This window comes from Protopterus annectens, chromosome 7.part1 (genome assembly GCF_019279795.1).
Source record: "Protopterus annectens isolate FY-2018-M chromosome 7.part1, PAN1.0, whole genome shotgun sequence".
NCBI lineage: Eukaryota > Metazoa > Chordata > Ceratodontiformes > Protopteridae > Protopterus > Protopterus annectens.
This window is the reverse complement of record NC_056740.1, coordinates 454,134,994-454,149,774: the sequence shown is the minus strand read 5'-3', so window position 1 is coordinate 454,149,774 and position 14,781 is coordinate 454,134,994. Positions and strand designations below refer to the sequence as shown.

Here is a 14,781-nt window from a genome sequence, read left to right as displayed (position 1 = left end):
ATGCATAATACAAACACTGGCATGTTTTAACATCTACTTTAATCAAAACTTAATTAAAATTCTTTAAAATAAAGAAAGAATACTAAAAAAGTTATGTACTTACCATAATGTTCTATCTGTGTTGTTGATTTTCATTTCTCCTACACTGATGGAGTCAGATCCAATTCCTCGGATCCATCTCGGCTGTTACAAAAGCTCATGGCCATCTGGAACTCTTGAGCTTCTCCCTTACCCATAATGCACCACCCCATTACCTCAGATCTTGCTTGCAAGCTATAAAAAGAAGATGGACACTTATAACTTTACATATACATACCCTATAAAGAGAGAGAGATACAAGTAGGCAATTACACATCTGCATCTGGTAATGATCACAAGATATAACAAAACAGTTAGATCCGCTTGTTCTTCTAAAATAAACCCAACAAGGGTTGGGGGCTGGTGGATGGGGAGTCAAGGAGGAATGAAAATCAACAACACAGACGGAACGTTATGGTAAGTATATTGGACGGCGCAGTGGTGCAGCAGTAGCATTGTCTCCTCACAGCAAGAGGTTCTCCAGTTTGATTCTCAGCTGGGGTGCCTACTGTGTTGAGTCTGCATGTCCTCCCTGCATTCTTGTGGGTTTCCTCGGGTGCTCTGGTTTCCTCCCATGTTACACAGACATGTGTCTGGAGCATTTCTCCCCGGGCCTCCACTGAAAATTGGCTTTGTTCCAAGTCGGACTTTCCTGGTTAACAAATGTTAAATAAATAAATAAAATAACTTCTTTAGCTGATGTTGGTAATTTTCATTCTAACCTCGACTGATGGGGCAGAGTCCCCAGCTACCTTATATCCAGGGCGGACTCATGGAAGGATACTCCTAAACACCACTGAGGTCGATGATGCTTCACCTCCGAAGACTAAATGCCATTTCTAATTGATAAAGGCTTGGGAAGGAATGACATTGCTCCTGCACAAAGGTCATGCATGGATGTTCTTGATTATAAATTTGAGACAAGTGCCATGGATCTGGCTGAATGAATACATAATATGTTTCGATAACGTCAATTCAAATTGATATAAATAAAGGAGATGTAGCCAGTAAGCTACCTGTCCACAAAAATTTGAGCCCTGGTTTACCCAATTTTACATCTGCAAAAGAAACAAATAATCCGCAGTTCTGATACCTTTTGCTGTAAGTAAATAGAGATGTAGTTGTCTACAAAAATCCAATAAAGGTAGTCATTCTTTGGCCCTGTTTGTATCTTTTAGGAAGAATACTGGTAAATTGACGAACTGACTAAAATTTGATTATGATACTACTTTGGGCAAAAAGATGCCTCAGTTCATAATTTGACTCTGTCTCGTGAAACAAAATCAGATATGGTGAGTACTCAGATAAGGCCTAAGTATCAGAAAATCATCTGACAGAAGAAGAAAATTTAAAATCAGTCATCTGCAGGTTCAAAAGTGAAAATGGATAATGGTTTGCTGTACCAGGTTAGAGACAACCAACTGGTACACTGAAAACTCAGGAATAGAAGTACTATAAAAAAGACAAATCCAACGTCAGAAGACAGACTTTAATACAGTATTAGAGTCTGTCTTCTGACGGTGGACTTATGTTTTTGCTGTACCAGGTTCCAATCCCATCGAGGAGTAGGATGCTGAAAACAGAGGCCTTAATATAAGTATGCCTTCTAAGAAAGCCTTATAAAGATGGAGGGAAGCTAGGGAGGAGTCATCAGTTTCACTATGGAAATTAGTAATTGCTGTCAAATGAACTAAAACCTGAAGATGTAGTAGTTCCTTTGTTGAAAGGTAGAGTTAAGATTTGGAAAATGTTATGAATCAGGTCAGAAGAGGCATCAACATGATTTTGAAGAGCCTGGTGTCCAAAACTTTATTTTAGATGGTTAAAGGGGAGATAACAATATCTGCTGGAATCATGCAGAAAGCATAGCTTGTCTGTCTATTAATGGGACTGGAGAAACCCAGCTGTCAGCTTGAGCTTCTGAATGTCTGGATGAATATCTGCTGGAAACATGCGGAAAGCATAGCTTGTCTGTCTACTAATGGGATTGGAGAAACCCAGCTGTCAGCTTGAGCTTCTGAATGTCTGGATGAATATCTGCTGGAATCATGCAGAAAGCATAGCTTGTCTGTCTATTAATGGGATTGGACAAACCCAGCTGTCAGCTTGAGGTTCTGAATGTCTGGATGAATCATTCTCGTTGGGTGAAACCATAGGTCTGGATTTGAGTCTAAAATCCCAAGTTGGTGAATTAATAGAGGTCAAAGGAAGGGGCCACTATATCTTTGGAGGCCAGTAAGGGGTAATGAGGATGAATTATTCTTTTACCTGGCACCTTTCTGTAGAAGTTCTGGAATACAAGAAATTTAAGTAAATGGATATAGGTGGCTAATCTTGAAGCAGAGTATTTCCCAGTGATTCCCCCAGAGGAGGGAATATGGGAAAACTAGCTGCTGCATTGCTATTTAGGGGAGATGCAAAAAAAATGTGCAGCAAGACTGGCCCCGCTAACAGAAAATCATTTCCCTAATGTCCTTGTTGAGGAACTACTCATGAAGTAGAGGAATGCATGTTCTCAGAATGTCCTCTATCACATTGGGTTTGCCAGGCAAGTTCATTGATTTGGAATGAACATGTAAATGAAATTGCTAATGTTACCCCCTGAGTGCTTCTGGACATGGGGGGGGGGGGGTGGTAAGATCAAGTTCCTCCTTGTTTGATGAAGTACCAGATAATTTACATATTATTTGTTTCAACAGCAACTGTTCCTAAATGGAGAATATCCTGAAAAGCCTGTAGAGCTAATAGCACCACTCTCATTACAAGAACACTGATGTAGAAGTTGGCCTCCCCAGGAAACCATATGCCTTAGACTGGCTTTCCCAGGTAATGGCTTTCTACCTGGGCTGGGAGACATCTGTAGTTAGTATGGACTTGAGCTGAGGTGGGGGTAGAAAGAGCCTTGTAGAACTTGGTCTGACTGGATCCACCACTTCATATATATCTTACGTACTTTGGTGATTCGTATCGAAATGGACAAGGGATAACTAAGTATGACCATTGTGAGGCAAACACCCATTAAAGAATTTTCATATAAAATCCTGGTCAATGGTGTTAAGTTTTATTACTGCAACCATTGATCCTAGAGTTTGAAGAAAGTACAGTTGTGTGCACTTAGCATAAATGTAGATGTGTGAGTGTATTCACTGTTGCAATCATTACATTTGGGTTATCTGCTTGCAGGTAGCCCTCAGTCAGCCTGATTATCAAAGTTTTGGGTCCTGCGTCGGTTGCTGTCTCATCTTCCATGACGTCAGGTAGTCAGGGGTATAAAGCATGCAGCCAACGCCATTACATCAGTTTTTCTTGCCCCAGATGTCAGGTGCCCCCATAATGAGAAGCAATTATATACAAGGTTACACCTCCAACAAAAAGCAAATACACCAGAAAGCTTTAAGTATAGTAAACAAGAAGCAAGGTATAGACATTAGAAGTCAGGGGGCTGGAGGGAGGGTAACCAGGACTGCAACAGCGAATACACTCGAACATCTACATTTATGGTAAGTGTACACACAACTGTACTATGTTCTTCGTGTTTCACTGTTGCAGTCATTACACTTGGGTTGAATCCCAAAGCTAAGGAAGGGAGGAGGCAATCAGAGAGCATTAGGTCCAGCTATTAGGCCCTGCAGGACTGCAGTGGCAAAACCAGCTCTGGATTTAGAAAAAATTGGGAAGTGGTAATGCTTGGTGAAGATATGTACAGAACTCCAGGTAGCAGCTTCTAGGATGTCCCTAGTAGGGGCACCTCTGAGAAAGGCTGTAGAGGTAGATGCAGCCCTGGTGGAATGTGGTCTTATCCCCTGTGGGGTAGGTTTTCCATGGTGCTTATAGCAGAAATGAATGCAATGGCCTATCCACTTAGAAATGGTTTGCTTTGAAATGGCCTTCTCCTCTGCCCCTTCAGCAAATGCATCCAATAGTTGTTCAGATTTCCTGAGAGGCTTAGTCCTGTCCAAGTAAAATCTAAGTTGTCTGTGCATGCCCAAGGAGTGCAATATCCGTTCCCCTTTGTTCTGTGGGTTAGAAAAGAAGGTTGGCAAATGAATGGACTGATTAAGGGCCACACTGGATACCACCTTGGGCATAAAGGAAAGATTGGTCCTGAGGGACACCCTGTCCGCATGAAGGATGATGAAAGGCTCCACTGCCATGAGGACCTGTAATTCAGACACCCTTCTTGCTGAAGTGATTGCTAGAAGGAAGGCTGTTTTCCAAGAAAGGAATTTCAACTCTGCATTTGCAGCTGGCTCAAAGGGAGGTAAAGTGAGCTTTTCCAATACAAAGTTAAGGTCCCATGCTGAAGTAGGGGCTCTCCTGGGTGGTCTTAGGTTTTTGGCCCCTCTGAGGAATTGTTTCAGCAGTGGATGAGAGAAGAGAGGTGGCTCTGTATTATAATGTGCTGAAATGTCCGAGGCATGAATTTTAATGGAAGAAAAGGAAAGGCCCTTGTGAAGCATCTCAGTTAAGTATTGAAGAATGTGCGGTAAATTGGACACTGTTGTGCCCATCCCCTGAGTTTGGATCCAGGAACAGAATCTTTTCCATTTTTCAGCATAGGATTTTCTAGTACTAGGCCTCCTTGCCTCCAGAATGACATCCATCACTTGCTTACTGAGGGATGGTAATGGAGAGCTCAGGTAATTAGCCAGGCTGCAAGGTTCAGGGTTTGAAGCTGGGGGTGCAGAATCTGGCCCTCCTGCTGGGACAGCAGGGAAGGGGTCTGAGGCAGGTGGCATGGTTCCAGCAGTGACACACTGAGCAAGAGGGGGTACCAGTGTTGGCATGGCCAGTCTGGTGCAATGAGTACTGTCCTTGGTTTGTCCTGTTTGATCTTTAGTAGAACTTTGGAGAGGAGAGGCAGAGGGGGAAAGGCATAAACGGATAGGTTTTTCCAGGTGAAGGACAGGGCATCCACTTTCCAAGCTTGTCTGTGGGGTGTCCTTGTGCAGAATTTGTCCAATTGGTAGTTCTGAGGGGAGGCAAATAGGTCTATCTCTGGAGTCCCCCATTTGTTTCTCAAAATGTTGAATATCTTTGTTTCCAGTTTCCACTCATGTGGGTCCATGAGATTTCTGCTTAGGTCGTCTGCCAGTGTATTTAGCTTGCCTGGCAGGAAGTGAGCTTGTAGATGCACTTGGTAGCTCAAGGCTGTGTTCCACAGAGCCATAGCTAGTCTGCACAGAGAGTATGAGTGGGTTCACCCCTGCTTACGTACCACATAACAGTGATGTTGTCCGTCTTTACCAATAATTGTCCTGGAAGGATGTGGTCCTTGAAGACTGTCAGAGCATTCTGTACATCTAACATTTCTTTTTGATTGATATACAGGTGCATTTGACTCGGGTTCCATTTGCCCTGAATGCACTGCCCTGCCAAGTGAGCCTCCCATGCATAGTCTGATGGGTCTGTTGTTAGGGTTTGGGCGGCAGGGGGTAGAATGAATGGCAGTCCCTTGTTGTGGTGGCAGGCCTCTGCCCACCAAAGGAACTCTGTCTTTAGACAAGGGATGATAGGAATCATTGATTCTAGGTCCTGAGAATGTTGAAACTATAGGCTTTTTAGATATCACTGTAGTTTCCTCATATGCAGTCTTGCATATGGAATTAGTAGAATGCAAGAGGCCATGAACCCCAGGGCTTGCAGTATTTTCCTTGCAGATAGCTGGGTCTTCCCATACTCTGGAATAAACTACCTATCTATATTAGACAAAGCTCTTCATTAGCACTCTTCAAGAAAAATCTTGATGATTGGATGGGAAATAGGAAATTCACCCCGGGGATCACCTCTGTGGCTCTGCTTGACAGTGGCACAGGAAAAGTTTGAAGTAGGCTGTCAAATAAACTTGTTTCTCTGGCGTGAGGTAGGCCATCTGGGAAGTTGTATTCAAGCTTGCTCCCAGGAATACAATTTGTTAGCAGAGTACTAGATAGGATTTCTTTTAGTTTATGGTGTACCGCAGAGAAGTTAGTAATTTCTTTACAAATGCCAGATGATTTAATAATATGTCCTGGCTTTCTGCCTGAATTAGACAATCGTCCAGGTATGGGTATATTTGAATATTTCTTTGCCTGCAGAATGCAATGACTGGAGCTAGGCACTTTGTGAATACCCTGGGCACAGTAGGTAAGCGAAAGGTCAGTGCAGAGAACTGAGAGTGCATGTAGCCTGCTCTGAAGCATAGGTATTTTCTGCAAGATTCCCTTATTGGGGTGTGCAGGTATGCTTCCTTTAAATCCAGTGTTGCCAACCAGGCATTTTTGCCTAGCATAGGAAGCAGCTGATGAGGAGTTAGCATTTTGAATTTTGGGATTACCAAAAAGGGGTTTAGGATAGACAGGTCCAGGATAAGGTGCCAGGAATTGTCTTTTCTGGGTACCAGGAAAAGTCTCGAGTAAAAACCTTGCCCCCATTCCTCTTCTAGGACAGGTTGAATAGCCCTGATACTTAGAAGAGAGAACCTGCTTTTGAGCCTCTGCCCACTGATTTGGGGGTAGGTCTGGCCAACCGTTTGGGGTGGGTAAGGAGTGGAAGTGGAATCTGTATCCTTGGGAAACTATATTTAAAACTCATTTGTCTTGGGTAATGAGTTCCCAGTTTTTTGCATGTAGAGCAATCTTTCCCCCTAAAGGAGCAGTCAGTTGAGCAGGGCTTGGAAGGTTTATAGTTAAGTCATTGTGACAGTTTATCATTGGGGGGTGTCTTACTACTTCCAGCTTTGGAAGTGGGAGCCCCCCACTGCTTAGTCCTGAGAGTACCTTGAGACTGAAGCCTGGGTGGTCTGCTGGTCCTGGGTTTGGACTGAGAAGGCCTGGAAGAGGCAGGAAAGGACCAATTCTTAGAAGGCCAGTGCCTACTAAATCTGGGAGGCTGTACTTGCAGGAAATCTTTAACAGTTTGCATAGATTTAGCTTTTTCCTCCATCTTTTTAAGTACTTCTTCTGCTTTGTTGCCAAACTGGCGGTCTTGGTTTAAGGGAGCATCCAGTAATTTAGCTTTAACATGATCTGGCAAAGTTTGCTCCTTAAGCTAAGCATGCCTTCTAAGTACAGACCCAGTGACAGCAGTCCTGTAAGATGCCTCTAATGAATCAAAACCACATTGCAAAGTATGTTTTCCAACTTGTTCATCAGAATGCATTAAATCCTGTAATTCTTTATTTTCAGCACAGTCAGGAATCAACATCATTTTCGGTTTAAGCAATCCAATAATATGCTGCTGATACTTTCACACATGAAACTGGCAGTTTAAGGCCCTAAAGGTCAAAGTAGCAGAAGTTTATACTTTCTTGCCCCATCTGTCCAGGGCCCTGGAATCTCTATCAGAGGTGGTAGGGATTTTTGGCAGTAGTAGCCTTAATGCCTTTGGGTCCCTGTGAAATGGTCTCGGGACTCGCAGTGGGATTCTTAAAGAGGAACTTGTGAAAGTCAGGTACTCTGTAATACCTGTCAGGTTTTCTGGGAGCCAGAGGTAAAGTGTCAGGGGCCAGGCTAGAATCCAAGAAAGCATCATCTACAATGTCCAGTACAGGAAGGATAGCTAAAGGCCTGTGTTGAGGTAGGAGTAAGAATTCCCTAAGCCTCTTTTTGGAGTCAGAGTAATCCTGGCTTTCCCGGTGGAAATACTCCCTAAGAGTATGCAAAGTTTAACCAAAAGAGAAATCCTCTGGAGGGGAAGCAGAGGAAATGGAGTCCTCTGCATCAGAATCCTCATAGGTAGATAAGGGCAACTCCTGGTCATCAGAGAAAACAGAAATTTCAGAATCCTAATCAGAAGAATCAGAAGGAAAATCAGTTCTAGGTCTCTTAGAGGGAGAAGGGTGGCTTCCCCTGATTAGAGTAATAAGGTCTTCAGCCATTCTTATCATTTGTTTTTTAGGTATGGGGCCTGACCATGCAGTATGGGTGTAGGTTTTCTAGGTGTGGATCGAGTTTTAGGCCTTGAAGAAGAAGATGTCATCGGTTTAATATGTAAGTCAGTAGGCCTGAATACACCCTCAGAAGCCAGTGCCTGCACAGCGGCTCCAGACCCATCCAAGGTAGAGACATCCGCATGTTCCACAGTCGAAGAAGCATCTCGCGGCATACCCATCCGAATGGGTCTCAGTAGAGGCCTGCGAATCTGAAGTAGCGGGTATCAAGGGCTGCGAAAAAGTCTCACTGAGTACCAGCGAACTGGTGATTAGCTTAACAGAAGCATTGTTGGCAGGTTTGGAACTATGCGGTCTGTCTCTGTCTTTATCTTTGCACTTTTTCGGAATGTCAGTAGTCGGGTGGCTTACCGAAGCCATTTCTGGATAACTGAACCGAGTACCAAAATATTTAGATGTGAAAATGAACCAATGACGAATAGTCCAAGATTTGAATAAGGCACAAAACTGTCAGCGAGAGACATCATGGTCTCGGCCTAAGTAAGGAATGCAGTACAAATGAAAATCTTTAGGAGGTATTTGCTTTCCACAAGAAATACAATTGTTAACTTTTACTGACATCGGTTTAGAACAAGAAAAAGGATCCCCAATGGGGTACTTAGCTTTGTTGAAGACTTCGGATCTGAAACTTAAAAATGAAAATTTCAGGAGTAGGCCGACCGGCACTTGCGAACTGCTTCTGCTTTGGGCACCGCACGGCAAAAAAGACTGATGTAATGGCGTCGGCTGCATGCTTTATACCCCTGACTACCTGACGTCATGGAAGATGAGACAGCAACTGACGCAGGACCCAAGACTTTGACAATCAGGCCGACTGAGGGCTACCTGCAAGCAGATAACCCAAATGTAATGACTGCAACAGTGAAACACGAAGAACATCTAAGTGGCTACAGTTTTAGTATCGCAAACTATGCCCCTTTTCATTTTTTTTATATGCAAAATAGCACATGTATAAACAACCTCTTTTCTTTGACATCATTAGCTGACACATGGTTGGGACGGAAATGAGCTAGTCATCTAAATACGGGAACACCTGGGATCACTGTAGTCTCAAGCGGGTTGCTACTACTGTCGTACACTTGGTGAACTGCATAAGGGCTGTGGTGAGATCAAAAGGAAGTATTCTGAACTGGTAATGACCAGCTACCAGTCAGGAGTGTAAGTACCTTACTAGCACCTTTTGAATGGGGAGGAGGAAGGGAGAAAGGTATCTGTTGCAGGGTAAAAGCGACCCCCCGAATCCCGCCGAGGAAACTTCAGATTCTGTAGATATTAAACATTTCCACTACTTTAGCAGGTACTACAGCCAATACAACTGGTAGTGTTTTAATATGCACTATGTTCATTCATACTGAACTGCGAATGCCAATTTGTGGTAAATTAGTGCAGCTAATAAAGGGATGTGTAATGAGCTGTGTGACCTTCCAAAGGCCATGGATGTCTATATAGGGTACCATAAGTTCATAGTGAGAAGTGAAATTATGCATAATATGCTATGCCACTCCATAGCACTGGCTATGCTTTGTTAAGGTAAAAACATAGGGGTGTAACATAAGTACACAAGTGCTGCATACGACCTACAATACACAGGGGTGTAACATAAGTATACAAGTGCTGCATATGACCTACAATACATAAGGGTGTAACATAAGTGCACAAGTGCTACCTACGACCTACAATACATAGGGGTGTAATATAAGTACACAAGTGCTGCATACGATCTACAATACACAGGGGTGTAACATAAGTACACAACTGCTGCATACGACCTACAATACATAGGGGTGTAACATAAGTACACAAGTGCTGCATACGACCTACAATACATAGGGAGTGTGACATAAGTACACAAGTGCTGCATATGACCTACAATACATAGGGGGTGTAACATAAGTACACAAGTGCTGCATACGACCTACAATACATAGGGGTGTAACATAAGTATACAAGTGCTGCATATGACCTACAATACATAGGGGTGTAACATAAGTACACAAGTGCTGCATATGACCTACAATACATAGGGGGTGTAACATAAGTACACAAGTGCTGCATACGACCTACAATACATAGGGGTGTAACATAAGTATACAAGTGCTGCATATGACCTACAATACATAGGGGTGTAACATAAGTACACAAGTGCTGCATACGACCTACAATACATAGGGGGTGTAACATAAGTACACAAGTGCTGCATACGACCTACAATACATAGGGGGTGTAACACAAGTACACAAGTGTTGCATACGACCTACAATACATAGGGGTGTAACATAAGTACACAAGTGCTGCCTACGACCTACAATACATACAGGTGTAACATAAGTACAATAGTGCTGCCTACGACCTACAATACATACGGGTGTTACATAAGTATACAAGTGCTGCATATGACCTACAATACATAGGGGTGTAACATAAGTACACAAGTGCTGCATACGACCTACAATACATAGGGGTGTAACATAAGTACACAAGTGCTGCATATGACCTACAATACATAGGGGTGTAACATAAGTACACAAGTGCTGCATACGACCTACAATACTACACTGTTAAGTCTATTCACTACCTTATTTCTATTACGGACATAGGATCATAGGTTGGTACTAGGCTATCGGCCCTAGGGCCTATACAAGCCTAGCCATAGCAATTCCCTGGCTAGTTCTTCCCACATATCTCTTATTACTGAAAAGCCATTTCCACAGTCGTGTGTTTGTGTGATACAAAATAACAGAAGGGAGCAGCTGCTGTGATAACATCTATTACAAAATCTATGGCAGGATTCATATTATTTGTGTGCCATTGTGGACAGGTTTTATGTTACACATGTAATTCTAACATGTTGTCTTATGTTTGGGAACAACACAGTGGTGTAGCCATAAAAATGAAATGCAAACTGTACACCTGTTATTGTTGACGTGCTTAGATGTCACCTTAGCATTAGCAAACTATTACTTCATTATTTATTTATTTTATTAATGTGTACTTGTAGCTGTGAACAGTGTCAGTCAGCATGGGATACTAAACGATAGCCCGGGTCAGAGTAATGAATCATTTTGTACTGGGTATCATACCTCTCAACCTCTTAGCACACAAAAGCTGGATGATACAAAAATAATGGGGGGGACAAGGGATCAAAAACAGAGACAGATTTTAAATATAGTTCCTATACAGATAGAAGTCTGATGGAATAAAAGATTTTGCATTATTATGTAATTTCAAAAAGATATGAAGTCTGAAACCCAAATGTCTGTCCTTATAAGGTATTATTTAGTGACTTCAACCCTCAGTGATTTACTAGAAAAAAGTGAACAGTTGAGAGGTATGCTGGGTATCTCCAAATTTAGTAGGTGGCTCGAACTACTGTGTATGTATCAGACTACTAGAGGTTCTCGGGTTCGAAGAAGGCTATCTTCATACAACTATTTTCTTGTAATAAGCAGAGTATCCGAATGCAGGTAACCTCTCAGATCTGAAGATGTTTGGGATCCAAAGAAGAATAAGTATATGCAACTGGTTTCAGATGCAAGGATGTTTCACAGATTCAAAGAAGACCAAGTTTATACAATCGGCTTTGGATCTGAAAGTATCGGCTCCAAAGACAAGTAAACCCCTCAGATCTGAGAATTGACCAAAGTGCGATTCTAACCCAACACAAAAAAACCGATCAAGTACAAGGAAACCAAAGCTGTGATGCAAACAGAAGGTGACTCGTGATGCGAGAACAAGGTCTGTAAAAATGCTAAAAACCAGCAGGGCATAAAATGCAAAAGTCCTAACATATATCACTAATCAGCGAGTTCAATTCCCTGTGATCTGCTAGAAAGCCCAGACTTCATAGGCAACAGGCCAATGACTGAGGCAATAAAACTGGAGTGTACAGCATAGAGGAATACTCCTGTAACAACTACCTCCCATAAGTCACATTCGAAGACTTAGCTTCCAACCATATGAGTCACCAAGCATGATGGATAGACGACTTAATGATAAATGTCATTACTCTGTATCATATTGGAAGTCTGGAAGGTTACATAGTTTCTATAGGGTCATAGATTAGTATAAGGCTAACTGTTCTTATGGACTCTTTAAGCCTAGCCAATTACCACATGTGGGAATCAAACCCTGCACCTTGCTGGCAAACACTTTAACTATTATACCAACATCCCACCTTAATCAACTAAATTTGCTATTCGGATACAAAGATGTAGGGTTCAACCAGGAGTACAAGACCAGCACAGCACGGAAGGAAAAGAGAAGAAAAGAAAAGAACTGCGTCGGATCATATGAGATCAGGCAAGGGAGTCCTCGGATCCGACCCATAGCTCTCAGTCTGCTGGAGCATGATACAAAAAAATTCATCAATGCCATGTAAGTTCCAAAGGACCAAAAATGCAAACTCAAAGATGCATGATAATGTGACTTCAAAGTCAAGGATTCGCCGGTAAACTCCAGACTCATGACAATCAGCAAAAGACTATATAGCTGAGAGAGAGAGGAATGCGCAATGGAAACTCAGCGCACAGACGATGATCGAATCACAGGATCTTTCCGATCGTACCTCTCAACATATCTTTTCCATCTTGCTTTCACTAAAAAGAAAAAGAAACAGAATATTAGGCTTTGCACCAGAAAGGAACATCCGAAAGGAGCATCTAAAGGATGCAATATCTGAAAATCAAGTGTCTGTCAGCAGTTCCTGACTCAGTTCTAATCAGCCAGTGAATTTCCAGAAACCACACAAAAAACATTAGGCCTTTTATGAAAAAAAACATGAGTCAAAAGTTGTGGTTCCTTTTCTTTTTTTTTTTTTTTTTGAAAAGTAGAGGTCTGCTAAATATTTTGTCAGCAGTTAAAAATCTCTCTCTCTTGTCATGGCACAACATTTGGACCTTTTGAAGGGTCCCAGTTAACATTTGGGGGGGGGGTTGAAGCCCCAATAAGGCTGCATAGTAAAAAGAAATAATTTATATATATATATATATATACACACATATATAATAATTTATTTTTTATTTTTTTGTAATGAGTGCAGAGGTTGAGTCTGCCACAGAAAAGCGAAAAGGCAGCCACACAGAAGAAAACTCCACTACTAGGAAACCATTTCAAAAAGGAAAGACCGGAGGCATATTTAGTAGATGGAAGAGGACTTCTGAAAACAAATGGAAAAATGGGGTACAAGTGAGGGAGAAGTAAAAATAATTCAATTAGGAATAAGAAAAGGAAAGAAAACACCTAACTCCCAAAGTGAACCTCGAGAGCTGAGACAACCACGTCCAGTCAGCAGCACGGCAAACAAGATCTGGTGTAATGGGTGTTGGTGCATTATGGTACGGGAAAAACTTGAGAGTTCCAGATGGCCACGAGCTTTTCTAATGGCCGAGACAGATCTGAGGGATCGGATCAGACCCCCATCAGTCAAGGATGGAATGAAAATTAACAACATCAGATCATGTGCTTCTATGTGGCTCTTAAACTACTGAGAGCAAGACATGTGTAGCTACTGCTGACCTCTTTTAAGGGGTTAAATGACTCAACTACCACTAAGATGAAAAACAAAACAACCTTCATTCTAGGCATCTTACCTGTGCAGGGTATGCCAGTTTGGCCAGTCCTCCGCCTTTTAAGAGGGACAGGGTCTTTCGGACAGTATTCAGTTCCTGAATAGTGGCTCCCTTTGAGGCAAGTAGTTTAGTTACTTTCTGTTTTTCTTCCAGGGTGATTGGAGGGACAGGAGCAGGAAGAAGTGCAGACCCCCCACCTGAAACATAAACCAGGGGTGGTCTTTAAACAGAAGTAATATCAGCTCAAAAACACGTGTATAAATATTCAACAGATATTGTATCACCATAAGCAAGTTTCACGTTTACATTAATGTGTCACTGCTGCCTATCTGAGTGCTATACCCCCTGAAAAATATATATACCTATATCTATCATGGCTTACCTTACACTCTTCCAACTATCACTTCATCTAAGCACAAGTGGTCTAAAAAAGTGCTCTATTCACAGTTTGCCTAATGACAGTCTCCAGCACATACTACCAGTTACAAGGCTGACAGCCAGGAACATTTATGATTTTTGTGATCAGTGGTATAGTGCAAGCTAGTGATGCCTTTCAAGTGTTGTTTCCCTTTCTTCCACTGTGGTTTGACCCTGAAGTTATTATATTTAATTTAGTTTGTGTGGGGTGGGAATCTTACCCCCCTGCAAAAAGATTTTTTTTTCTTTTTTTTGGGTTATACAGTGTTTACTTGAAGTGTTAGTTAGATCAGTTTTTTCAATCACTTGTGTTTAGATAAAATGACAGACTCATACATAATGCAAAAGATCTTTCCACTGAGAACTTCAACTGAAGTGGTCAAGAATTTTACTGTCCACCATCAAGTAACACTGTGGTTTAGTGGTAATATCTCATGGTTTTGTACCCCATGGCCCTCCCGTTGTGCAGCTGGTGACTTTATACATCAAATTGTAAATGTGAAGCATGTTAGAGATATGCATGTGCAATACATTTTCAAAAGCTCCCATTAACTAGAGCTTTACATGAATAAAGTGACTCTATTCTAAAGATACAGGTGGCTCAAGGATCAGAGATACCCACATGGGGCAGGTGCACGATTCTCAACAGAAAGAGTTTCAATTTTCTCACAGATGGGGGTATGCCCACTCCAACCCCACCCTGTAGATCAATGTGTGTGTATGTACCTTTAAGAAGCTATCCAGGGGCTTGCACAAGTGTATAAATTCTGAGCACGTGCGAGCCTGACT

At 42.1% G+C, this 14,781-nt stretch overlaps 1 protein-coding gene across 4 annotated transcripts in view; it reads right to left on the bottom strand.

Annotated features, from left to right (window-relative positions):
- Nucleotides 1–14,781, bottom strand: part of GLYCTK (glycerate kinase) — a 568,453-nt gene that overhangs the window by 45,508 nt on the left and 508,164 nt on the right. For all 4 annotated transcript variants that reach the window (XM_044078916.1, XM_044078919.1, XM_044078918.1 and 1 more), the window contains one exon: nt 13,597–13,772. In XM_044078916.1, coding sequence (XP_043934851.1) covers nt 13,597–13,772 — 176 coding nt within the window. The remainder of the gene's footprint in view (nt 1–13,596; nt 13,773–14,781) is intronic.